A 26,335-nucleotide genomic window follows, 5' to 3' on the forward strand; every position below is an offset into this window, starting at 1 on the left:
TCAATATTCTACCGAATTCACTATTGCCAAGGGCTCATCAAAAGTTGCCAACATGATTTGTTTTGTGGAAGGCATAGAAATGATGTTTCCGCTTTCTGATGGAGAGTGAATTCTGTTGTCTAAAGAATCATCTATAAGGTTTGAGCCCTCTTCTTCATGATCTTCATATAGCGTATTGATGTGCAGAAGTGGATGCACAGGGTTGCAATTCAGGACAGGCCCTGATTCTACCTCACTAGTCTGGGGTAGAGAGACTTTTGTTGCTATATGGTTATGGGTACAGGTGAGAAAAACCCCTGTTGCAGGCACTGTCCTGCAGGTATCACGGGAATAAAGGGACTCTTTTCCAGGAAGGGAAGAATCTGAAAGAGAAGCAAAACACTTATTTAGTTAATGAATTGACATCTTTTTTCCAAATTGAAAAAAAAATGATTATGTGGGGGTCTCTTCATTTTATTTCCACAACAGCAATTTATCTTGCTAAATTGGATGAGAGCAACGGTGCCAAAGGAATCTAGTGAGGTTGGAGGATAAGGAAGGGCCTGTATGTGGATGTCTTTCTTCCTTCCAGGTTCTGTTTCAAAAGAGGCTTATTTTAGAAGAGAGCCACTGTAGTATAGTAGTGTAAGTTTTGAACTAGGAATGGCAATCAGGTTTTACTCTATCCTCAGTCATGGAAGCTCATTAGGTGACTTTGGGACAGGCATTCTCTCTCAGCCCAGTATATGTCTTAGGATTATTGGTTGTAATATGCATTTAAAATGCATACCATTTTTTTAAAACTACAATTATTATATTTTTTACTGAAGGCCTCACTATACATAGCTTTAAATGTGATTCTGTACTTATTATGTAAGTTTTATACAATCCCGATTAAAGAGGGATCAAAATTAACCCCAAAATATCTTAACTCAAAATTGAAATTTCTGACCTTCTAGAAAAATATGTAATTAGTCCTCAAATCAGGCTCAAACTTGAATGACAATTTTTAAAAGGGTCCAAAGGGTAAATCCTGGAAGCTATAGGACAGTCAGTTTAGAATGTGTTCAATAGAAATTGATTAAAAAAGGTAACCAAAGGGGAAAAAACCTAACAAGCTTATAGAAAGAAAACATGAAGGTCTCTCCAAACCTTTCATGTTTTTGAGAATATAAAGATGCTCATAGGTGGAGGTGATCCTGTTAACAATTGAATATTTGAATTTTAAGATGCATGGCATGTCTTGATCTGAGCACTTCTAAATAAAGATGGAAGGATAGAAATGCATGTTTAATTAAGACATCATTGTGGGAATAGGTGCTGAATAGATAGCAGAAAAGGTTAGGGTTAGGGCAGAAAAGAAGACAAAAAAATTCTAGAAAGCTGTTTGGGTAATACTATTCCATTATCAAAGTAATGACCAAGATATTCCACAGAAAATAAATATGCAGAATTCTCCAAGGCATCTGGAGAAGGAAGACCAAGGTATTGAAAGTGTGATAAATATTATAAGCCCATGAAAATATTTGCTAATTCAGAACATCATCAGAGGCCTCCATTATCTGACCTGGATGACTCCTGAAAAATCATTTACTTTTTAAGGCATCCAAATGATGACACTCCTTACTATTTGTAGGTAACGTTACTTGTACAAGGTTATTGTACAAGTTATTCCAGATTTTTAACAGCAAAAGATAGCTCTTCAGGAAAATTCACTTTCATTTGAGTGATTGTGTTAAAGTTTATAGCGTGATTCAAGATTTTTTTATTTTCAAAATAGTGAGAAACCTGTGAATGCTGGACTACATTAAAAAAAATATATCCAGAAGAGTAAATATTTAATACATGAGAAATTGTGATATCATAATCAATGATATGAAACAGTCATAGTGAAACTGTTAAAAAAATGATGTAGCATTATTTTAAAAAGTACAGAAAACAAAACTTTAAGATAAGAAGGCAGCATAGATTGCTTACCAAAGTACCTTCATTGAAGCTAATGAGGTTACTTAACATTCTGCGATTCAACTATAAGAACAAAAACGTCAGGGAAGTTTCAAAATTATATTACCGTTACAGTGTCAAATTGCTTTAAGTGTGTACAGTGCACTCATTTAAGGGAAGTGATGCATTATTCTTAAATTTCATATGGGTATTCAATATAGCATCACTATATTTGAGCATGGGTGTTTTTTGAAATCCTACAGGAGGAAATATCGCAAGCAATAATAATTCAAGTTATCTGAAAATTAGATCAATAGAAGCCAGAGATCAAATTTCTTCTTTACCCAGGTTCCTATCATGTTCTTCTCAGTATACTCAACTCCTCCCCTATGAATGTTGCTATAGGGCATTGCATACCAAAACAACTAGACACAGGGGCACCCTTGTGCCATCATTCTGCTGAACACCTAATCCTCATAATACTGTCTTATGTCTAAGTATATTCACCCATGTTATATGGCTGTAGTATTATTGTCCTTCTCATCTTTTCTACTACTCCCTCTTATTGGTTTCATTATTATGATTATTATTACCCTGTTGCTTCGTATGTACACTAAGAACTTCCGCACTGGAGACAAATTCCTTGTGTGTCTAATTGCACTTGGCCAAATAAAGCTATTCTATTCTATTCTATTCTATTCTATTCTATTCTATTCTATTCTATTCTATTCTATTCCACTCCACTCCACTGCATTCCCTCTCCAATAGTCCTTGTTAATATTTGACATTTATTGTGATCTTAAGATTCAGATGTTTTAAATTGCAGGAAACTGCTCCCAAGAAGTTTAGATTTCATGAAAAAGATTTTTATGAGAAAAAAATGAAATCAGAACTGAGTCACCGATTGTCACAAGGATATTTTTTTTCCTGAACCACACCAATGCTAGAAATACACTTATAAAAATTAAAGGCTCACAAATGGCTCATACATTCTAAGGTTAACAAACATCCCATTTATCGTGTGGCTGCCATACCATGTGATCAATATTTCAGTTTGTATCAGTCACATTTTCCAGTGCTCTCTCTCTGCCTGATGAATTATTTTCAGCAGAGGCTACAGCAGGGGTAGGCAACCTTGGCTCTTTTATGACGCGTGGACTTCAACTCCCAGAATTCCTGAGCCAGCCATGCTGAGGGAAAGGGAGAGGTTTCCAAGCTGAGCCATGCTGGCTCAGGAATTCTGGGAGTTGAAGTCCACGCGTCATAAAAGAGCCAAGGTTGCCTACCCCTGGGCTACAGCTATCATGCAAGATATCAGCAGGATGGAAAATGGAATCCCAATCACTTCGACCACATTTCAAACATTCCAAAACAAGGAACAATTTTGTTAGCTGCAACTGCGATTGGAAAAAGTAGCTAAATATATTTCCATACCTTTGAGAGAAGAAGTGACACAAACTATGGCTTTGTCTTCTTGGTTTAAGAATCCACTCTCTTGGCTTTTGGATGTTGCCATAGACGTATTGGATGGAATTTCTTGCTTGGGTTTCTTATTACTCAATATATATGGTTGAACATCTAAGGAAAAGTGACGCGTATGCTTCTTTTCATTACCTGTGCTGGACAGAGTACTAGATTCAGTTTTGTGAACGGAGGATGGTTGGGTATGTTTTGAATTGGTCTCCAGCAAAGGTGCAATCAGACTATCGGCTGCTGTCTTCCGACGCACCGGCTTTGGCTTCTCAGGTTTGTTGTTCTCAACCTTCATGGTAGCTAGCTGCTCCTTGAATGGCTGAGGAAGGGGATTGGTACTCGGGATCCACTTCATTTTCTTCCGAGGACGCTTGATAATCAGTGGCTCATTAGGGTCAAGGTCTGTAGGGTTAATGTTGGGGTCTATTGTTTGTATTCCAGAATCACGTACAGTTGGGGTAATATCATGATTAGACTGGGCTAGAGCCGCCAGCAACTGACGCACAACATTGTCATACATCAGATCGCTTTCGTTGGTAATGAAATCCAAGCGGTTTAGAGACTTGATGTGATCACGATTTTCATTGCAAAACATGGCCAGGATATTAATATCACAGAACTGAGATTTCTGCCACTGTTTCTTGGTCTTTATGCCAACCTTGTTCAGCTTGTCAAATATAAAATTGGACTTGCGGAATATGAAAAGGTGGATTAAATTGATGAGGATGATCAAGTTCATGAAACAAAGGAGGACAATGTCCACTCCAGCGATTATGCGTTGCAGCTGAACAGAGGGCAGCTTGCAATTCACCCGTATGAGCAATTTGGAATTGCTTGTTTTGTCTGGAGGCTCTCCTAGAGCACATGTGAATTCATTTTGTTTCTGTGTAGCATAATAGGTGGACAAGTATGTGATGGGGATGATGCTTAAAAAGATGATGAAGAGGTGTCTTGCCAAGTAAAGCTTGGCTAGGAAATTGCTACGCCCTCTGCGCTCCAGATATTTCTCAAACAGGTTTTGCTCAGGGCTTTTTTCCTTCTCTGCATTCTCAATGATTTCTCTTCTTTCACGTTCTGTTATCCCTGGCCCTTTTGACTGGATTTGTTTTTCGATTTTTGGTGCACGGCCTTCAGCTGCTCGATGATAGCAGTTATCTATCTCCTGGAGCAAAAAGTTAAGTTCGGAAGTCAGTCTGGTGGAAGCCAAGAATTCCCACCCAAGGGCTGGAATGTACATAATGCCAGCAAAAGCCAGCAAGGCATATGGAAGAAATTTATGCTCAAACAAAGAAGGCCAGTGGCTGGCATTTACACCTGGCAATGCATCTCTTAGCTCTGTCCAACAGTATCCTCTGGCATACAAGGCTTGATCCCGGGTGAAGTTGTGTGGTGTATAACAGTATATGGGCTCCTCTGTATAACAGAGAGAAAAGTCACTGCTGTGCATTTAACATACAAAAGGAGCTCTGCAAAATAAATATTTTCATAAGCTACTGTATTATCGGTTTTTGTCTATGGTATGTATATTCAGCATGACATTAAACTACCCTGTTCTCTTAAGAGTTAAAAAATGCCTCCCCAAGACATGAGGTCAATGCAGAAAAATCTATATACTCAACATACAGCGACACCTGAAGTGGGAATGAAAAATTACATTTGGAAAAATGGTTTTGCAGATAATTTTTCATACTCATCAATCAAATTTGGACAGCAAATCAACAGGATAGTGCCACAGTGTAATAATTGGGGGTTCATCCTATGAAACAAGTATTTTGCATAAGTTCATCTCTTCATATTGAACATTGAAAAGAGCAGCTATCCTTTTAAAAATTCTGATTTTTCATTTCAAGAGAAGCAATCTAAAAGTGCATTGGAGTTTTTTTTCTCACATCACTGAAACTTGAAAAAGATCAGCTGTGAATGTGTTATATTTTCTGCTGAGCTCTTGAGAAACTTTGGCTTCATAACAGTATATTTTAAAAGTGCAAAACTTGCAGTTTCGTAGGTTCAACATAATTCAGATTTTTTTTATTACAAGGAGATAGTTATAGGACAAAATGGATGATTTAAGCTCTGAACCCTCTACCCCACAATGATAATTACCAGAATTCTCTTGAAATTGTAAGCTTTGATTAAATTTCTGGTAAAAGGGGGCAAAGACAGTGAGGTAGGTCATCTCAACAAAAAATCCCGTTAACTATGATTATCAGTAGGAGTTCAATGAGGATCTTCTAGTGCCATTTTTTAAAATACTAGTAATGTTTTTATTCCTTATTACTGTGACCCACCCAGGGCTGTTGTGTTTAATATAGGTGGTGATATAAATATTTTAAATAAATATTTAATTTTCTAAAGCACATCTCAATATAGGACCATTTCTGTAATAGGGATTCATCTCCAAATATATGAATAATGAATGTTACCATCCTAAATACAGGGGGCTTATTCAATTCCCATCTCATAGATGTACTCAAAAGAATTTTGTTTCTCCAATGTGTATGAATAATTGCAACTAAGGGTAGGAAATACTTTCAGATTCAAAGTATTTTGAGGCAGCAGCTCCCTACTTTGAGTTAAAGAACATTATTTCGTATTCAGTATGGGCTGCTTTGATCATTTTGGAAGTGTTTTAGGCTCAGAACTGAACTGTTATAAGCTTGAAATGCTCTCCAAACGATTGGAGCATCTAACAAAACACGACATTTTAAATTCAAAAGTAATTGAATTCAGAATGTGTTATAGACCATTAAATTGCTTCCATTCAATAGGGAAAGATGAAATATTATGGACTTCAAAGGTACAGTTGAAAATATTTCCTCCTAGTCAATGCCCCAAATTATAATGAAAGGAATATTGCAGAGTTTAATCAAAATCCTGTCATAAAAAGGCAGGTTTGAGACCCTGCAGAATTATTGCTTAGCGTGGAAATAATAAAAATGGAATCAGGAGACTGAAATTTAATTTGCCCCAAAAGTTTACAATATGCTACTAAATGAACATTTTGCATCTGAATGTTGCCAGTTACAATTTTGCAAATATTTTCTTTCAAATTTTCTAAAGAAAAAAAAATACTGCCAAAGTATGCACAATCGCATAATTTTGGGGCCAGATATCTATTTGGTGGAACCTGTTTTGAATTTAAGGATATTCCTTAACTGACTAAATTTTTGGCGTCCTGAAAAGAAACTACAGATATTAACACTATCCCTAATAATTTTTGGAACTGCACAGTGAGACTGTTCATTGTCTATATTTGGTATTGATCACACATCCATAAAATGGCATCTTATGAAAATCAATAAAATGGCATCTTATAAAAATCAGTAGCTTTTATAAAAATACAAACGAAAGCATTATAAAGAAATACATTCTATGATTTCCAGAAAGTCTGCCACAAAATACCTTTTCGGATTGTGTTAATGACACACACATATTCATTGCTCTCTGAAAATATTAATCCGGTGTATTCTAAGTAATAGATTTCAGGATCATCTTCAAGATTATCATTCAGCACTAAGGCATAGCAATCCTTTGCAAAACATATTGTAAGTAAATGAATGCAATCTATAGAAACTCATCTTGTACCTTACAGTAATTCACTTGTATTCAAAATCCCATCAATTAGGTTGAAGTCAAATCTAATATAGCACAGAGTAAATTTATTTAATTCTACGGGGATATGATAGGCATTACTAAATTGCCTCATTTTTATGGTTCTATTTTTAAACTCGACTAAAATGGAAAGCAGTTTCTTATTTACCGGTTGTCCAAAAATTTTGAAACTTTTGTCAAAATTATGAAAGTGGTATATTGTCATGATGCAAGTTTGCCCCTTTGATAGGTACAAAGGTTGTCATGACACCCGTGATGAAGGTGTGGGACTTGCACTGCAATAGCACAAAGCTGCCATTGATCCTTCTCCTGCAGATATCTTTAATCTTTATGTAGTGTTACTCTTTATCTTTTTAGATAGCATTATTTACTAACAGAATTAAAAATTAAACTAGAAAAGCAAAACTTGAGAGATTGAAACAGCAATAAGCCCAATAAAATAAATACATCTGGCACACCTGATAAGTGCCATATGAGTAAATTTTAACTGTAAAGCAAATCTCTTTAGAATTTCTGTTCAATAGTGAAAAATAGGCTAATTTTTAAAAACCAATGAATAAAGAGTTTCAACTTTCAACCATTCATTATTATTGGTATGGAACAGCCCACTTACCTGGGTTCTAAAAGGCATTTTAATTTAAACAGCAAATGTGTGGTGGTAGTGAGCTTCTGCCAAAGAAACAATCTCCAAGCCTGACACTTGCACAAAAATAAAATATATTCTTCTCTGCTCCAATAAAATTTACTTGAGCAAACAGTGACATTAATACATCACATTTTATTGGTGCAAGTTTGGATATAAAATGAGACAACAGCCTATGGGTGTCAACCTGTCTCAACTTTACGAATGCAGCAATGACATTTTACTGATAAGTATCCATATTTAAAGTACAAAGTTAGAAATTCAAAATTTATATAGGTTCCATGTACAATAATCACATTGATTCAAATCCATTTTCAACCCTTACTATTTCCACTAAGTTTTGGCACCATCCTCTAGTTCCTTGGATTGAGTACTACATTTATCTGTAAATCAAAGCACATGCAACCGAAACAACAGCTCATTTAATTATTAGTTGCCCCTACTTGGACTTCCCTCCCCTTCCTGTTGTTTTCTGAGATTGTAAGCTCCTCACTCTTTGCACACAGATAGCATAAAATACCACACTGATCTTAATAATTCCCAAATATTAATGGGACATGACCTATCAAAGGCGAGGCAGAAAATTGTGAACAGTCTGGGTTTTTATTCATGCATGAACGAATTGTATAAACAATCTTACCAACCTAAATTACATTTGATGCAAATAAAACCATGAATAGGTAAATAAATAAAATATAGTATGCTAAGCAACGCCAATATATTTTACTGACATTATATCATTATATTACTGATATTATTCAGAATAGTCCCATTCCTTATTTTTAATTCATTGAGCAACTATATATTTTCCCCCTCCTTTTGGTAAACCATGCTCTCTGTTCTCACTGTTTATATTTCTGTGCATTTGTACAGATCCAGGGGTGTCTGCAGGAAGAATTAAAGAAGTCAAGGTGGTGATTGGGTAAAAAAGATGGGAGTTTAACAACACAGTCACAGCCACCATATTTTTTTGACCACCCCCAAAGAGATGCTCTTATACAGATCCCACTCTAACTATCTTAGAAATCTTAGAAGGGTTACCAAGTTCCATTACATAACTATTGTTTTTGTGAGTTATTGCTACAATTTTATTTTCCTTTTCACTCTCTTTATAGCCTTTAAGTAATATTCCATTAATTTACGTAAGAATGTTGTCTTTTCTTCCTTCCTTCTGATTATCTTCCTTAATATGTTTAATGTAGAAATGATAGCTGGTTTTTGATTGTAGATAAATGTTATATTTAATATGATTACACCTTTGGGATAAAGCTTACAGGAACACCAGTAAAAAGAAGAATCAATTAAGATACTGTATATTTAAAAGCAATTAAGTTGGCCATAGGTTTTTTTTTTTTTACCATTAAGGAAAGAACTGGATTGATTTAATTTGCCTGAAACAGGATCTTTTCCAATATAGTCAAGAGTTTTACAGTTTTTATGGCTTATGTTGCAGCAGCTGGCAGCACTGAGACTGCCTTGGCTAATTCTTAAAGAAAAAAAAAAAAAAGCTAAACTGGGTTTCTCCTGATTAATACTTGGATGAGAATCAAGGAAATTCCCTATGATTTAACAAAATTTTGGAATGAAATGACAACATAATTCTGTATCACTGAGAAGAAAATTATACTAGCATGGCCTTGAAGTCTTACTGGGAGATGAAATGGATTTTTTTTGTTAAAAGAATAGGGTCTATATGGCTAAAATCCAGAGTAAACATTTATTTATTGGGTTTAAACATATACTCTAGTAATAATATTGAACTTGGCCATGATTTGATCTTTGCAGTAGAAGACATGAGCACGAACATAAAGGTTTTGCATGCAAATAAGAGACCTCATGTACGCCCCCCCCACTCCTCCGAGCAATAATGCTCTGTTGTTTATCATCCATCTTTAGTGCTCATGCAGAAATGCTCCTGTTAGGTCATGACTGTAATATGCCACATGGTTACTGCACTCACAAGTCTCCCAGCAATCTTAGCCAAATGTAGTTCCCAAAAATAAGAATACAACCCGGCACATGAATTATTTGATTTTTTTTATTTAATGAAAAGTAGCTATTCCTTTTTTAAATTCCCAGATCCTCTTCTTTCTGAAAAATAAATTAAAAGTTGGTTAATACAGTTTAAATAATGTTTGCATTGGTCTACTACCATAGTATGACATCTACCCTTGAAATCCTGGTTACTCTCTGAATAATAAAGGAGTATAAATTAGAACTTACTGGGTCGGGCATGCTCATGGTTTTGGCATGTTTAGAAAAAAAATTACACAGGCATCTGGATCTGGCAATTACAAATGATCATTTCCTAGTTAGATTTACCACTATATGAAATGAGAATAAATGTCTAAACAAGCAGCCCATTCATTGGTAAACAATGTGCAAAGTCTGCCAATATCTGGTCCAATGTAGAAGCTTAGAAAAGCTGCTTCACCATATTGAGACATAGTGCAAAAACATAGAGTTGGTATATATAATCAGTGCATAAAACAAATATTTAGAATGAAGGATTCAAGATTTTTAGCTGCTAGGAATTCAAATGAAACCCCTTCAAATATTAAGAGGTCACCACATTTTTCTTCTTTCAACATACCTATCCCACAGCACATCAGAGCCCCGAGATGGTATGAAATCCTCTTACTGTTGGGGAGCGGGAGATGGAGATATTTTTTTTACTGACTGGAGCCTATGCCTGTGAAAAAATCCTGTCTCTGAAGTCAGCGAGTTTTGTAATGGGGAGGAATCAGCCCAATTTGACATTTTTAATTTAAATCACTTGTTTTTCCCCATTCAAGTTCCCCTACCCACCAAGATTGTAAATGCTGGTTTTGCCTAAGCTGCAGATGGGGTAATGGTAGCCATACTGTTTGCAGGTTGCTATAAAGAATCCAATAAAAGCACAATGGAGTTTTTGCAATATTTTTAGCATTAACTAGGATTCTTACTGCTGTTAATTAAAGGAAACCAAAGATACAAGAATCCACAGGTCTTCTAAGCAGATCTGGAATCTGGCATTCAAATTTCATAGTTCAATGCATTGTCTATGGAGAGGACTTTGGGCTGTTCCCTCAGTCTATTTTCTCCATCCTCTTCCCTCCTCACTGATTAAACAACTCCACAAATTCCGAAACCTAGTCCATCTTTCAATTCATACAAGTACCGGTAGTACTTATTAATGGATAAAAGGTATGTTTCCTTTCAGGTTCGCTTGACTTTTATAATTCCATTAGCAATTCTATGTAATTTATTGCTGCAATATGCATGGGGATAGTTTGCTATTTCATTTTTCAGATGAATATAGTTTGTTGTTCCTTAACTCCCATGGATGGATGGATGGATGGATGGATGGATGGATGGATGGATGGATAGATAGATAGATGATAGATAGTGGTAGATAGATTTTTCTGACAGACTCCCAATTAAGTACTAGTCAGGGCTGCTAAGCCTTTCTCAAGATCAATCATGGACAAAGACCCTATCTTATGTATTTTTCTTTCCATATGTTAGTGGAAACGTAGAAGAGACGTACTAGTCTAAAGTGGGTACTCCATAACAAAGTTAAACAAAAAAGACTTCAGAGAATCCTTTCCAACTAGAATTCTGGAGTCTGATTTCCATTAGTTAATATTATGGATACTCTGAGGCAATGCATCCAAACACCAGAAAAACAGGTAATTTCTATTTGGGATTCAATAACCTAAAAGAGCAGCAGATGGAATAACACTTTGGAAATGTGTTTGTCATAGTATCTGGGATAGCCGCTGACAGGTGGGGATTAGTCATTCTTCTTTGGCTGGAGCCAAGGGGAGGGGAAGAGTGAGATCTGTAGAGCACAAAGACACTTTGTTCTTGCACCAGAAAAGGGGGCAGAAAGTAGACTCTGCAAAACTCCAATAGTATTAAGACACAAAGTCAACCTACTGCCTACATAGAACCCCCCCCATACCCAATACCATTCTGCAGCCCATAGAGACCCCCAGATTGTATGAGGCTGAATATTTCAGACCTTTTTTTTCTTTTTAGCTTGAGAAATTTGAAGGCTTTTGAAAAGACAAAATAAATTCTACAAGACTAGCAAGATCTTAAGACATCCACAGTACCTGTAAAATCACAAACCTAATTCTAAATCTCACCAAGTTGGGCCATTTTTCTCTTTCCTCCTTTAGCGGTATAGGAAACAATATACCTCACAAATTTCAACTTGTTTCCCAACAATAACAAAAAAACTCTTGGGTTTGAAAACATTGGACCTACCACTCTGGTGGCTTCATGACATCATTGGCCACACTTCCTCTTGACATCAAGGAAAGGAGAAGGAATATAGTCTTTCAGGCCACTACAGAGTCAATGCTATTAAAAAAAACACTTTGTGTCTTAGAAATACCATAGTCTTCAGTATCATAGAATTTAGCTCCTTCCGTGCAATCCTCTATGCTCAATACAGAAACTCAAATTAAAGCGTTACTGACAATTAACTGTCCAGCCTCTGCTTGAGCATATCCAGGAATAGGTTTCATCACCTCTTCTACTGCTGAACAGATTCTACAGCTGAACTGCTTTTATAGGTTGAGATTAGAGTTTGATCTCACATAGTTCAATTTTCAGAGAGTTATCCTCTGCTCAGGGCAGAATCCTGACCCTCTCTGCATTATCTCTTTCCAAATTAAACAGATTGGAAAGAAGACCAAGACTGGAATGCACAAGCAACATGGCTTTTAGAATTATTTCTAACCTCATTACCTGCAACAGCCCTAGTGGCGTCTCTCTTTTCTTCTGTGTAACGACTATATTTCCTCACTTTTTCCTAGAAGGACTTAATTTCTAGTTTTTTGTAGTTATGGCATATTGCTGAATTTAGATACAGTTTGTGATCGACTAAAATTCCAAAACATTTTTCTCATATACTATCATCAAGTCAGGTATCTACAATACTGCACATTTGATTTCCCTAAGATATTCATTGTTCATAGCTATCTATCAGTCCATCAAAATAATCTTCAACCTAATTTTTTAGGAACTTTCACTCATTTTGTATTCCTCTTTTCATTAGCTTCATTCACTTATATTTATTATTGATGTGAGAAATAATTGTGAGTTACTGAAACCTGCTTTCTTGAAGTCCGAGGTATATATTTGACTACCTTCAACTTTCCGTCAAAATCAAGACTTAAAATATTTAATGGCTATTTTAAATTTATTTTTGGAAATTATCACCTTTTGTTTTGCTGGGCAGTCTATAGTAGACACCACCAACAGTATTGCTTTTCATTTTTCACCAAGTTCAATTTGAACTTCTGTACGCATGTACCTTTTTAAACATAGACAATTCTTCCTTTGTATTGGTTTTGTTCCTTTAGACCAGTGATGGCGAATCTTTTAGAGACCGAGTGCCCAAAAACCATCCCCGCCCCACCCTACCCCCCACCTCCTGCCCGCAGGGCCACCCACAGCCTCCATGGCCTGCTGCAGCAAATCGCCCAGGCGGTCCAGCAGCACCATGGCGGCAATGCCCTCCACCTGTACCCCGCAGCAGCATCTGCACACGACGGGACGCAAGGGCGGAGTCTTGTCCCCGCTGCCCAGCTGCCATGTCCTTGGCTATGCTGCTCTGCGTGGGCTGCGCCTGGGGGGGTGACTCTCCTCCGGGGGGCTGCTGGTGAGGAGGGGGCCATGGGGGAGGCGAAGCTGGGGTGATGGTGCACGTGCCTACAGAGAGGGCTCTGAGTGCCGCCTGTGGCACACGTGCCATAGGTTTGCCACCACTGCTTTAGACAAGTGATATCCATTTATTTTATTCCAATCATGAAAATCATCTGACCACTTTGTGATACTTAAATATTTGTCTTTCAGCAATCAGCATTTAATCTTATCTTCAAACATCCTCATATTCACGTGATCAAAATGGAAGTGTTTGGCAACTGGTTCGTACTTACAATGGTTGCAACAGCACAAGGTCGCTATTTGTGACCTTCCCAGAGGGCTTCCATTAGGCAAAGTCAATGGGAGAAGCCAGATTCATTTAATGACCATGGCAAAAAAAGTCATAAAATTGAACGTAACTCACTTAGTGACTGAATCTCTTAACGATGGAAGTTCTGGTCCCAATAGTTGTAAGTTAAGGACTACCAGTATTTAAGTCTGTTCAAAAGCTAGATATGGCAGCAGAATTTTGGTTTAACCAGGAGAACCTCCTACATTTATGTTCTTCCAGAATAAAGTGCTTTACAATTTTTTCAAATATTAATTAATATTCGCTACACTGCTTCAAAACTTGCAGATCAAGTAAAAGAAGCTGAAAGACCTATAAGACATGCAAAAACATCTGTGTAATTCTTTGTGTTATATTTGTGTTAAGAATGTGGGAATACAGGTGCACTAAACTGAAAAGGTTTTACCATCTGCCAATGCTGTTATTGCCCAAAGGGGCACAATTACAGAAAATTTAAATTATGGTGTGGAAAATGTTTTGAATGCAAACTACCATATTTTGAATTCAAAAGGTACTGTTCTGAATGCAATACAGTTGTTTTTAGAATGAAATGAGCTCTTTTGATCATTTAGGAAATTTTCAAAACAGACTTTTCAGACCTCAAAATCGGGAGTACCAAACTGGAAACAATATGAACTTGAGTTCTTTTTCAATGCTTTAATTTTGAATGAGAATGTTTGGATCTTTTCAGATTTATTTGTTAAGAAAAATAAACACAGGATTTAAGAACCATAAATACATGCAAATTAAGTTATGTTCAAGTTATAATCTTCCTGAATTTTTCTTTGTGCTGCAAGTAGGTTGGCTGTAGTTTCCAATCCCCCCCCCTTTTTTTGAAAAAACAAACAAGCCAGCAGTTGCATAGATCCAAAATCTAATTTTAGCATATCAAAGCTACAGCTTTCATTTGGTGTGGCATCAGTTCACTCTGATCATGTCACCATCTTTCTCTTCTTTCATCATTTCAGACTGAATTGATGCTGCACCATTAACCACAACCTTCCTCTTGTTCAAACAGCAAATCATCTCAACCAAGACTGAGAAGGAACACTGCATGATATTTGAAGATATTTTAGAAAAAGACATGTTACTAGAGCTCACTTAAATGAATGTTGAAAAGCAGTCTCTGGGAACCAATAATAGCAAAGTCAGTATAGTACACATGACTGATAAAATACTGAAATTGCAAAAATAAATCTGTCTGTCTGTCTGTCTATCTATCTATCAATCTATCAATCAATCTATCATTTGAACAGTTGCTGAACAAGGCAATTGTTAACCAAGGACCACCTATAAAACAAAACCAATAAAATTGACTGATCAGTCATATCACTTACTGTGGTCTCCACTATTTTCTTCATGAGAATGGAAAAGGGCTGAAATTGGAAACTGCTAAGAGATACAAAAACATAGCATTTATGAGCTTTCTTTGCTGCAATTAGGCCATTTCAAATACACGCAATAAGAAAATAGAAGGCAAAACATGCAGATTGATCTAAGTACAGTTTATTTAGTTTGTTCACCTTATAAAAAAAGACAAAACTACAACACATTTGGGAGAAATGATCTATATTTAAAAAAGGGGCAAGCTTATGCAATCTTTTCTGGATATCAAATACAAGACTACAACTTAACATTATGTAAGTCAGGGCTTTTCAACCTTTTCACCCATTGTACCACTTTTAGGATATGGCAATATCCAAGTACCACCAGTCGCCTAGCAAGGTGTCAAAAACTTGATGATCAAAAAAAAAAAAAAGGAAAAAAGTGATAAAGTACAGGTAGTCCTCAACTTACAACAGTTTGCTTAGTGACTGTTTGAAGTTACAATAGCACTGAAAAAAGTGCCCCCCAAGCCACAGCCGAGCAAGACACCTGCCTGCCCGCCCGGCGACGCTCTTCCTCCTGTCCGAGTTTTCATTGTTGTGAGCATTTCTGTTGAGGATTGGCAGCGGGGGTGGGGTGGGGGGTGTTTGGTTTTTATTCCCCCCGTCTGCTGGGTGGTTGCAGCAGGTTTTGGTCACTTCACATGACCCTGGGACACTGTGACCATCATAAATATGAATCAGTTGCCAAGCATCTGAATATAAATCACAAGACCCTGGAGATGCTGCAACATTCCAGCTGATCAGCGCTTCTTCTGGGCTCAGCAGAAGCACCAGGATCAGTGCCGAGCTCCAGCTGGAGCCTGGCGCTGATCCTGACGCTTCCACTGAGCCCTGACAGTCCCGAAGAAGCGCTGATCCTGGTGCTTCTGCTGAGCCCTGACAACCCTGCAGCTCCAGCCATCTCTCGCTCAGGCTTGTGCGGTGCTGCCACCAGTTCAGCTCATTCCCCTCCCCCGCTACCACTTTTCTAGGATGGTCGCGTACCACCTGCCAGGTGCCAATGTACCACAGGTGGTACCCGTACCACTGGTTGAAAAGCCCTGATGTAAGTGGTTTCATTTTAATATCTATCCTTCTGTTTCTTTGAATGCTGTAATTCCAAAATTACTTACCAATGGCAGAAATAATAACAATCTGTCCTTTCATTTGGATGATGCAGCTGTTAGGAAATGAAACCTTGCTTTAAAGCATGATGAATAATTTAACATAATGAACCCTACAAATCCAGACAAAATGGATAGAAATGGAAGTAGGTAGCTAAAATGTGAGGTTTTAACAGTCTTATGCCCAAGCTCAACTATTTTCTTTTCTTTTTTCTAAGGTAAAATGGTAAAAGTCTGGCAAAGTTGCCAAATCTCATGAGATTTCAACGGAGAACTGTAACATCTCATGGCAAAGGGGAGTTGTGCCAGTGCCTTCTCTATACCAGCAAAAGAAAAATCCTTTTTTTTGTTGATTTGAGGAGTAATTATTTTTTAAGTCAGTTATTAAAGTTGCTTCATAAGGCCATTCTCCAGTTTTTTGTTGCTACTTTAACATCCCCTAATTCCTGAAAGGCTGACATAAGAATTGGGTTTTCTCTGCATCAAAGTACAAAACATCCTTTTTCTCTAAAGCAAGGCTTTTCAACCTTTTGACCCATTGTGCCACTTTTAGGATATGGCAATATCCGAGTACCACCAGTCAGCTAGCAAGGTGTCAAAAACCTGATGACCCCAAAAAATATGCTTCATTCCAGCTGATCGGCGCTTCTTCTGGGCTCAGCAGAAGCGCCAGGATCAGTGCCGAGCTCCAGTTGGAGCCTGGCACTGATCCTGGCGCTTCCACTGAGCCCTGACAGTCCCGAAGAAGCACTAATCCTGGTGCTTCCGCTGAGCCCTGACAGCCCTGCAGCTCCAGCCGTCTCTCGCTCAGGCTTGTGCGGTGCTGCCACCAGTTCAGCTCATTCCCCTCCCCCGCTACCAGTTTTCTAGGATGGTCGCATACCACCTGCCAGGTGCCAATGTACCACAGGTGGTACCCGTACCACTGGTTGAAAAGCCCTGCTCTAAAGCATGTTGCCAACATGTTCAAGTTCCAGATATGCTAGAACTGCATCTCCCCAAATTCCAGTTGAGTTTGTCCATGACTGACTGAAATACCTATTAAGATTAATGAGAGATAAAGGCAACTTGTAAGATGTTCCCTAATGTAAACTTGGGGGACTTTAGGATGCTTAACTTGTTCTGGATTGTGCCTTTGTTTTCTCTTGTTAAAAAACCCTACAAACAAAAATGGGCACATTATATCTGATACCAAAAACAAAACAAAACAAAACAAAAACCTCAGTCTGTCAGCACTTACACAATCCTGCCTATAGCCCTTCTGCAAAAGAATTCACCAATAAAACAATATTACAATGAGCTAATTAAGCAATTAAGTGTCAGCTCTATGAGATATTACAAACGTTTACTCAATCATCCCAATATTTAAGGAATACTGGAATAAAACCCCCAATCTTTTAACTATTCACTGATTTTGAAGTTTTTGTCTTTAATTTGAATTGCACTACTTTTATTATCAGGTTTTACAGCTTCTGTTTTAATTGTTGTAAATTCCTTTGAGTGCTTAAACAGAAAGATAGGTTATATAGACCCATTGATTCAATCACTCAATCTGCTGGTGGCCTGTTTGTAGTCTGACAAATCTTAGCATTATTTATTGTTTTTATCCTGCTTTTTATCCTTTTTATCCTGCCACCAAACTCTGGTGGCAACTTTGGCTAATCTCAAAAACATAAACAAGCAACAACCAACTTGGTCATTGAAATTAAAAAAAAACAATTAGATGAAAGCAATGTTAAACCATTTCCATAATTTTGCCAAAGTAGCACCACCTATGCATCCAGGTTTTCTCAACAAGCTTTTCTTGGTCAAAGGGTGTGTTTTTTCCTTTAATTCAAGCCGGTCTTGTAAATAGGATATAAGAAATTTACTTGCCCAATGGCTTTTTGTGGACTTTATTGTTGGACAGATTTTTCACCAACTCAAACACTGTATCATTACTTATTTAGTTGCTCTTGCCCCATTTATAGTTATTATCTAGAAATTAGCTGCTCTAATCTCTGAGGGTTTAGTTAGTATTGATACTAAATATGCCCACCCCAGAAGCCTATCAAAAATTATATTCCCAATGATATTGCTATGTAATTTAAGATCCTACCGTATAAGCACCATGTTCTTATAGGAAAGGAGTAAATAAGAACTTTTGTAATTATGCACCTGTCCATCTAGAAGGCAATTTGTAAGCAACATTGTCTTCTTAAACTAGATAAAGAGAATGTTAGACCAGCAACGTCTCTCTAGTGCAGGGGTGTCAAACTGCCGGCTTGCGGGCCGGTTTCATCATACCGGAGCCGTGCCCACCCCATTGCTGCCAATAGCGAAAAAGCTCCGATACGTTGCGCGACGTCACATGACGTCGCGAGTTTGACATGTCTACTCTAGTGGAAGTGTTTCTGCTTAAGTTGTTTGAATAGTACAATCTTAAAAAGTCAAAGCCCCACTTAATCAGTCAGGCATATTCCAAAATAAATACATATAATATTGCATTTATTTTAATGGATGACTGGAGAAACATTTCTGAATTTGTAATTCAAAACTTTTTCTTCAGCCAGATATTTTTTTTCTGCTACCTCTGGAGTGCAAAGAGTGGGGCTTATCAATATTGCATGACCCCCAAGGCTCCTCCCAAACAGAGCAAAAACTGGAGATGTTTGCACTATAGGTGTTTGGGGCAGATTTATGGGGCAAAAATGTGTGATTTCAGTCACTATAAGAGCTCAGGCATCCATTTCCTCCCTTAATAACACTGGAATCCCCATTTTAAAAACTGGACTCTGCCCTGGAATGTTTTGAATGTGGCTTTCAACATCCGTTGTTAAGCCTAGTGTGGCCCTCAGGCCAACAGAAGTAGTACATTTCTGTCCTGTCATGATTCTTCACTGATTTGCCATCAAAGAGATGAATGAATGAACCAAATCTGAGCCACTGAATTCAAATTATACTCTCTTGTAGACAGCCAGTCAATCACCATCTGGGCCTCTGTTTGAACTACCTCTGTGTGGCAGGCTGGCTGACACCTTTTGGTTTATTTTTAACAGCTTGCAGCCTAGATTTCACCTCAGTTACATGCCTGCAAGCGATTAAAATGAGAAAGAAATAGGAGAGAGACCACTGGGATGTTATACATGAACAGTTTCATTGTGCAGTCACTTCAGACTCACAACTTCAGTAGATTAATCACACATATCCATCCAATCTAAGTTCAAATGTCATGCAAACATCTAATCCATAATAGAAGTCAGATAAAAACTGTGGTTGTTTGGCGTATGATCCAAGTTTGGACGTCGTACAAAATTTAATCACAGTCCCTATCAACAGGTTTATATATAAAAAGTATCTATAGCTCACAGTATTGCAGATCACGTAGTGTGATCAGTAAGCTCAACTGTGGTACATAAAAAATCCCACTGTTGCAAGCACTAGCATTCTATATTATGACATGTAAATTTCAAAAACTCCAAGTAATTTTTAAGCATGATCTTTAATAGAACCCCTAGAGGCCTCTTGCAGAACCCTAAATTGAGAAAGGGTGCCTTAGAGTATCATGGAAGAGCTTAAGGCTTCTGGCTAAAACAGAGGGTGGGCTATATGTACTTTTTACAAGAGTTGTTGCTTAGCAATAACTATTTCTACACTACTATATTTGCATTAAAAACACCTACCAAGGCACTTCCAGGTTGAAAGGATTAGCTGGTGACATCACCGTTGCCCCAGGGGGACGCCTTTTATGTCCCTGGTATTTCCCCACTAAAGTGGTACCTATTTATCTACTTACATTCGCAAACTGTCTGAAATGGTAGAGGGTCTCCTGCTTGAGCAGTGGTTGAACTAGAAGACCTCCAAGGTTCCTTCCAGCTCTATTCTGATTGATTAATTATTAAGTGAGCAGGAGCTGGGACAAATTGGTGGGAACTCATTCAGTCACATGGCTCGTGCTCTTGGGTTTGGAACATCTGAACTGTAGACCTCTCAATGGTCTTCTGACTCAACGTCCTAGCCACTGTGGCCCCCATAATTTCTATAGATAATGTTCTTTTCACACGGAAATTTTGTTTGATCAGATGTGAACTCATTGCATTAACCTAGAGAACCCCCTCAGAAATTCACAAAAATAAAAAAATACCAATTTCAAGAACATAATATGGAAATAGGTATCTGTTTTTGAAATAATAGCAATAGCACTTAGACTTATATACTGCTTCACAGTGCTTTACAACCCTCTCTAAGTGGATTACAGAGTCAGCATATTGACCCCAACAATCTGGGCCTTCATTTTATCGACCTTGGAAGGATGGAAGGCTGAGTCAACCTTGAGCCAGTTAGGATCGAATTCCTGGCACTGAGCAGAGACAGCCTGCAATACTGTATTCTAACCATTGTGCCACCACTAAATGCTACTACTACTGTCATAAGATGTGCACCTTTTCCAGTTCATATAGATGTTTTTAAACTCAGCATCTTTTTTGTATCATGGTGATCAGAATTGTACGCAGTATTCCAAGAATGGCCTCACTAGTGCAGTATATCACTTCTTGGAATCTTGATGTTATTCCTCTGTTGATGAAACTCAGGGGGATAACATCAAGGTCCTGAGACATGATGATACCTCATTGTACTGCACTAGTGAGGCCATGCTTGAAATGCTGCATATAGTTCTAGTCACCATGATACAAAAAAGATGCTGAGACCCTAGAAAGTGTGCAAATAGTAACAAAGATAATAAAGGGTTTGGAGGCTAAATTGTATCATGAATGGGTGAGGGAACTAGGTGTGCCTAGCCCTAGGCTATCAAAGAGAAGGTTTGGAGGGAAGGGCATGATAACTATCTTCTGGTACTTGAGGATCTGTCACAGAGAAAAGGGGATTAACTTATTATTCAAAGCACCAGGGGCAGGACAAGAAATAATGGGTGGAAGTTTGTTAAAGAGAGACTGAATCTAGAAATAAGAATTTTTCTGACAGAGAACAATTAATCAATGGAACAGCTTGACTCCCAGAGTTGTGGGTGCTCCATCACTGGAGGTTTCCAAGAGTATACTGTACAACCATTTGACTGGGATTGTATAAAATCTCCTGACTTGGGTCCGGGGTTGGAATAGAAGACTTCAAAGGTCTCTTCCAACCCCATGATTATATGTTCTATTCACACCAACAGAAATTAGCCTAGAACAGGGGTGTCAAACTGCCGGACGTGCCACGACGAAATCGCGCCCACCCCATTGCCGGCAATGGGGAAAAAGCTCCAATACGTTGCGCGACATCATGTAACGTCGCGAGTTTGACATGTCTGCCCTAGAACATACTTCTGGCTATTATACAGCCCAATAAACATACTCCAGTAAGTTAAAGTTACTAAACTAAATGGCTTGAACTAAAAATCTAAACACTTAGTGGTTAGGTAGATTTCAACAGCCAATATGATTTATTTTCTAAGGGCTGTGAAATAGATAAAATAAATAGGTCAATCAAGCTAGAATCATCAAGTACCGTATTTAAATGCCTCATACTGGTTTATGTAACATTTACTTAGAATGTTCTTATAAAACATTTTTTAAAATGAAAGTTCGGGTTCACCACACATAGAATTTCAGGTTTATCTGAGATTTTATACAACCAATTCAATATGAGAAAGTCAGTATGGAATTAGATACTTCTCATTTATCTAACAGACCACACATATTATTCTTCTGCTGGCCTTATGTCAATCTCCAAGGGAAATTGTACATGGAAGATACAGCTAGAGCAGACACTGCTATATAGTAGTGACTTCAAAGAAAAAGCAGCTCATACCAGCACTCAACTTCTCATTTATATCATAACCGTTTATGTGTATTTTTCTTTAGGATACTACAAGTAAACATGTCTATTCCTCTTGGAAAAGAAATCATGCCAGATGCCTGGAGCAACATGGCCATATCTTCTGTTCAAGACATAAAGACAGTATCTTCTACTGCTGTAGACCTACTACTGTATTACAATTGAAAAGGATCAGGATATCTGGGCAATTATCTATTTATCTCTTGCCAAGTCAAAACTGAAAACATCCCTGAATGCCATTAAGCAGTCTTTCCAAACCAGCCATCTTCCAGGACTTTGAATTCCCGGTGTGAGAATTGTCAGAATTCCCAGTCAAAGACTTTTCTTGCTGGGAAATGCTGAGCACTGCAGTTCTCACACATCTGGAAAGGAGCCAGGTTGGGGAAAGATTCCTTTGGCCATGCAAGAAGGCACTTCCAGCAATCTTACAAATGTCAACAGCAGGCCAATTATAAATACTGCAGCCTCCATGAAAACAACAACTACATCACTGTGCTAAATCAGATCTTAAGGAAAGAGTTTCCATCAATCACTCCAAGTAGGCAACGGAGGAGCCGTTTAGCTGTCTACCTTGCCAAAACTGCTATACATATATAGTAAAATAAAATTTCCCTTTCACCCTTATGGGTGTTCTGTGTATATAAAAACAGATACATGAAGAACATTAGACTAGCATTCTAAAAGGCCAAATCCAAGATACCAATGAGTTGGAAATATAACAAGAAATGAAATGAACAACAGAATCAATGACTATTTAGTCGGCACATAATACATCGTTTCTTTTAGCTCATGTAGAACACAAGGGCTATCATGCATTAGCTTCCTCCAGAGGTCAGACTAACACCAACCTCCTGTAAGTTCTCATCTAGCCTTAGCATGAAAGCCAGCTGGGTGACTTTAGGCCAGTCATCATCTCCTTCAGCCCAACTCACCTCAAAGGGTTGTTGCTGTAGGGAAAATAGGAGGAGGAAGGAGTATTAGGGATGTTTGCTCCTTGAGTTACTTATACAGTAATAAAGGCGAGATAAAAATCTAGTAAATAAATAAAATAACCTTGGGTGCCCTTCCCAAAAAGCTGCCAAGGTGGTATTGTTCTGCAGGGCTCTGGAGGTTGAAGTTGTACAAAAGGGGTTGATGTCATCAAAGTCCAAAGTTTTAATCTTGCTCAATTTATTTTTTATGTTAAACCTGTATTGTAGTCTTTAAAAAAGTGTGCATGTGCGTGTGTGCGTCTGCACACGTGCATGTGTGCAGTCATTTTTGATTGATTTTGGCCCCCTGCTCCTATGGACAACCTAGGCCAATATGATCCTGTGACAAAACTATTTTAGAAAGTTTATTTAAAAATAGAGGGACACATAAATATGGCTGTTTTAGGGAGTAGAATTCTTCCTCATCCTTCCAATATCTTCACCACCATATATTATGTGTGACACATACAAGCACATGACAGCTGTTTTCTCTGCCATTCCCACTCTGGCCATGTCTCCCTCTGCATCCTATCATGGGACAAACAGATCTCTCTCCCTCCCTCTCCCTCCCTCCCTCTCTGTCTCTCTCTGTCTTTCTGCCTGTCTCCTCATAAAGTTACCTTCATCTCAACTCCAGTCATGAGTGAAACAGACATAAGCCATTCTTAACTGTACAGGTTGTCATTAAATATTATTCTTCCTCTTATTCCAACATCGCCTAAAGGCAGCCTTGACGCGAATAAAATATGTTTTGTCTCCTATTATCTTGGAAGAAAGTGAGTAACTAGAATTGGCTTGGAAGACAGCAATAAGAATAGGATAGGAATTGGCAAGAGAGACAGTTTCATGCTGACACCCTACCAAGGAGAAGTGGAGGCCTGTAACTCAGAAAAAAAGGAACTTTTTTCTAAACACATCCTCTGGTTTGCCCTTCTATCTTCCACCTCCAGCAGTAATGACCAGGGGGCATCAAAAAAGTTAAGATGGTAGCCCCAACCGTCTAATCAAATCCCACCCCCTTTTTTTACAAGCACCATCTTGACCTTTTTTTGATGGCCACCATGTTGATTTTTTGGCACTTTTGTGCCAATTTTCTTGTCTTGCCTTTACAGTTGCAACTTTACCCTAACCATTATCCTTACTGACAATCCAAATATAATGTTCATGCATGCCCAAGGCATTTAATACACCGAAGTAGCCAGTCATCTTGATAAAACAAGTTTTTAAGAAGGGTACCCTTACTGTTCCTGAAGTACAGATGAGGGGCTGGGAGGCCAAGGATTGCGACCAAATTGAATTCAAGATTCCAATGAAATTGAACCTTCTCATAAAGAACTTGGGGTGGGTCTGTAGAAGAGATTTTGTGTGTGCCCATCTTTCCTTGCTCACTGATTTACAGAGCATCCAGACGATATAACATCATCCACCTGTGACCCTGCAGCAAGAGCACTGCAAATAAAACAAGATCCTACTGGCTTTCCAGTAACAAGGGATCAAGCTGTAGAGCTTTCCCCCTTGTATGCTCACTGCTCTGGATGGGAAGGGGTATGTGCACCGGTTCTGTTATGTCAGTGATGGCGAACCTTTTAGAGACCGAGTGCCCAAACTGCAACCCAAAACCCACTTATGCATCGTCGGGTGCCGGGTGGGTGTGGCCCATTGGGTGGGCGTGGCCCATTGGGTGGGCGTGGCTGCGGTGTTAACAGCAGACTGGGTGGGACTAAAAAGTTTAATGAATCCAATTCCAACTTTGCAAGATCTTTTTTTTCCCCGCAAGAAGTTGAAATTGATTGATTGATTGAATGAACCTTTTTTTTTTTTGCACACGGCAGCGGAGGCCTAAAGCAAAAAGGTTTTATAAAACCCAGCTGAAGACCTAGGACTGGGGCGACGGCGTGTGTGCCCACAGAGAAGGCTCTGAGTGCCGCCTCTGGCACCCATGCCATAGGTTCGCCACCACTGTGTTATGTATTGAGGTTAAATTTACTCGGAAACTGTTGGAAATGGCCAAAGGGTTGTACCTGTTTAAGCTCCAGACTGACTGTCTACATGTTAATTAGCTTGCCTTTTAAGAGGGAAATACTGCTTTAATTCTATTGGCTGCCGCCTAGTGGTGAGCTGTATAAATAGCGGTTAAGCTAGCAGTTAGAGCTGCTTCAGTTTTGACCTAAAAGAGTTGTTGCTGCAACCTTCTGCTTAGGACGGTGTTTCTCAACCTTGGCTACTTGAAGACGTCAGGACTTCAACTCCCAAAATTCCCCAGCCAGCAATTCTGGGAGTTGAAGTCCACATGCCTTAAAATTGTCAAGGTTGAGAAACACTGGTCTACATGTTAATTAGCTTGCCTTTTAAGAGGGAAATACTGCTTTAATTCTATTGGCTGCCGCCTAGTGGTGAGCTGTATAAATAGTGGTTAAGCTAGCAGTTAGAGCTGCTTTAGTTTTGACCTAAAAGAGTTGTTGCTGCAACCTTCTGCTTAGGACAGTGTTTCTCAACCTTGGCTACTTGAAGACGTCAGGCTGGCTGGGGAATTCTGGGAGTTGAAGTCCAGACGTCTTCAAGTGGCCAAGGTTGAGAAACACTGGCTTAGGATCACCACTTTCGATAGCTGTCTGGCAGGCAGAATTTCAACAGATGAAGCTGCACCCGGTCCTTAGATCCCACGGCCTGTTGCATTTCCCCCTGCCCACCGGTCCTTGAAGCCGGCAGAGCCAGCTCATCCCCCCAGCCTGCCCTTACCGGCGAAGTTCTTGGTGAAGACCAGCGTGACCAGGACAATCGGGATGAGGACGGTGCCGATGGTGACCACGCGGTCAAAAGGGAGCTCGAGCTTCAGCTGCACGAGGAGCGCGGCCAGCGAGCCCGTCTTGTCGTCCTGCTGCCCGGGCAGGATCAGCTCCTTAAGTTTCTCCCCAGCCAGCAGCGCCGTTGCCATGTCCGGATGGTTTTCGATGATGTGTTGCATAAGCGGCGGCGGGCAGGAGGGCGCTCACCGGGCTCCAGTGGCCTCGCCGGAGAAGATCCAGAGCCCGAGGTGGGCTCAGCCTGCGGGGAGGAGACCAATGAATGCACCCCGGGCAGGCCGAGGCGGGCGGCGGAGGACGCGGGCCGGGGAGCCACCATATTCTCTGCAAGACAGGCAGGGTCTCTACCCGAGACTGCGGCACCCAGGCCGGGAGGCTGCCTGCGCGCGATCGGAAAGCCTACACACCCCGCCTTTTCCCCGGACCGGAGGCAACGGCAGCTGCAAAGCCCGGGCTACACACAGGAAGGCTCTGCTGCAACCAACGCGAGCAGATGGAACTGTGGGGGAAATGCCACCGGCGTCCAAAAACAACAACAAAAAAAACCCCACCACCACCACCCCCCTCACAATTGAGAGGAAGAGATTTAAAAACCGGCTCCAAGCGGAAGCA

General features: G+C 39.2%; 1 protein-coding gene across 1 annotated transcript; it reads right to left on the minus strand.

Annotated features, from left to right (window-relative positions):
• Positions 1-25,931, minus strand: PANX2 (pannexin 2). Its single transcript, XM_015823749.1, has 3 exons — positions 25,659-25,931; positions 3,358-4,809; positions 1-362 (listed from the first exon to the last, which is right to left on the minus strand). Exons 1-3 carry the CDS (start codon positions 25,882-25,884, stop codon positions 1-3), a joined length of 2,040 nt encoding a protein of 679 aa, XP_015679235.1. The 5' UTR covers positions 25,885-25,931.
• Positions 25,932-26,335: the final 404 nt, after the last annotated feature.

The sequence above is a fragment of the Protobothrops mucrosquamatus genome, unplaced genomic scaffold (genome assembly GCF_001527695.2).
Source record: "Protobothrops mucrosquamatus isolate PMUCROS unplaced genomic scaffold, P.Mucros_1.0 scaffold1974, whole genome shotgun sequence".
NCBI classification, from domain to species: Eukaryota; Metazoa; Chordata; class Lepidosauria; order Squamata; family Viperidae; genus Protobothrops; species Protobothrops mucrosquamatus.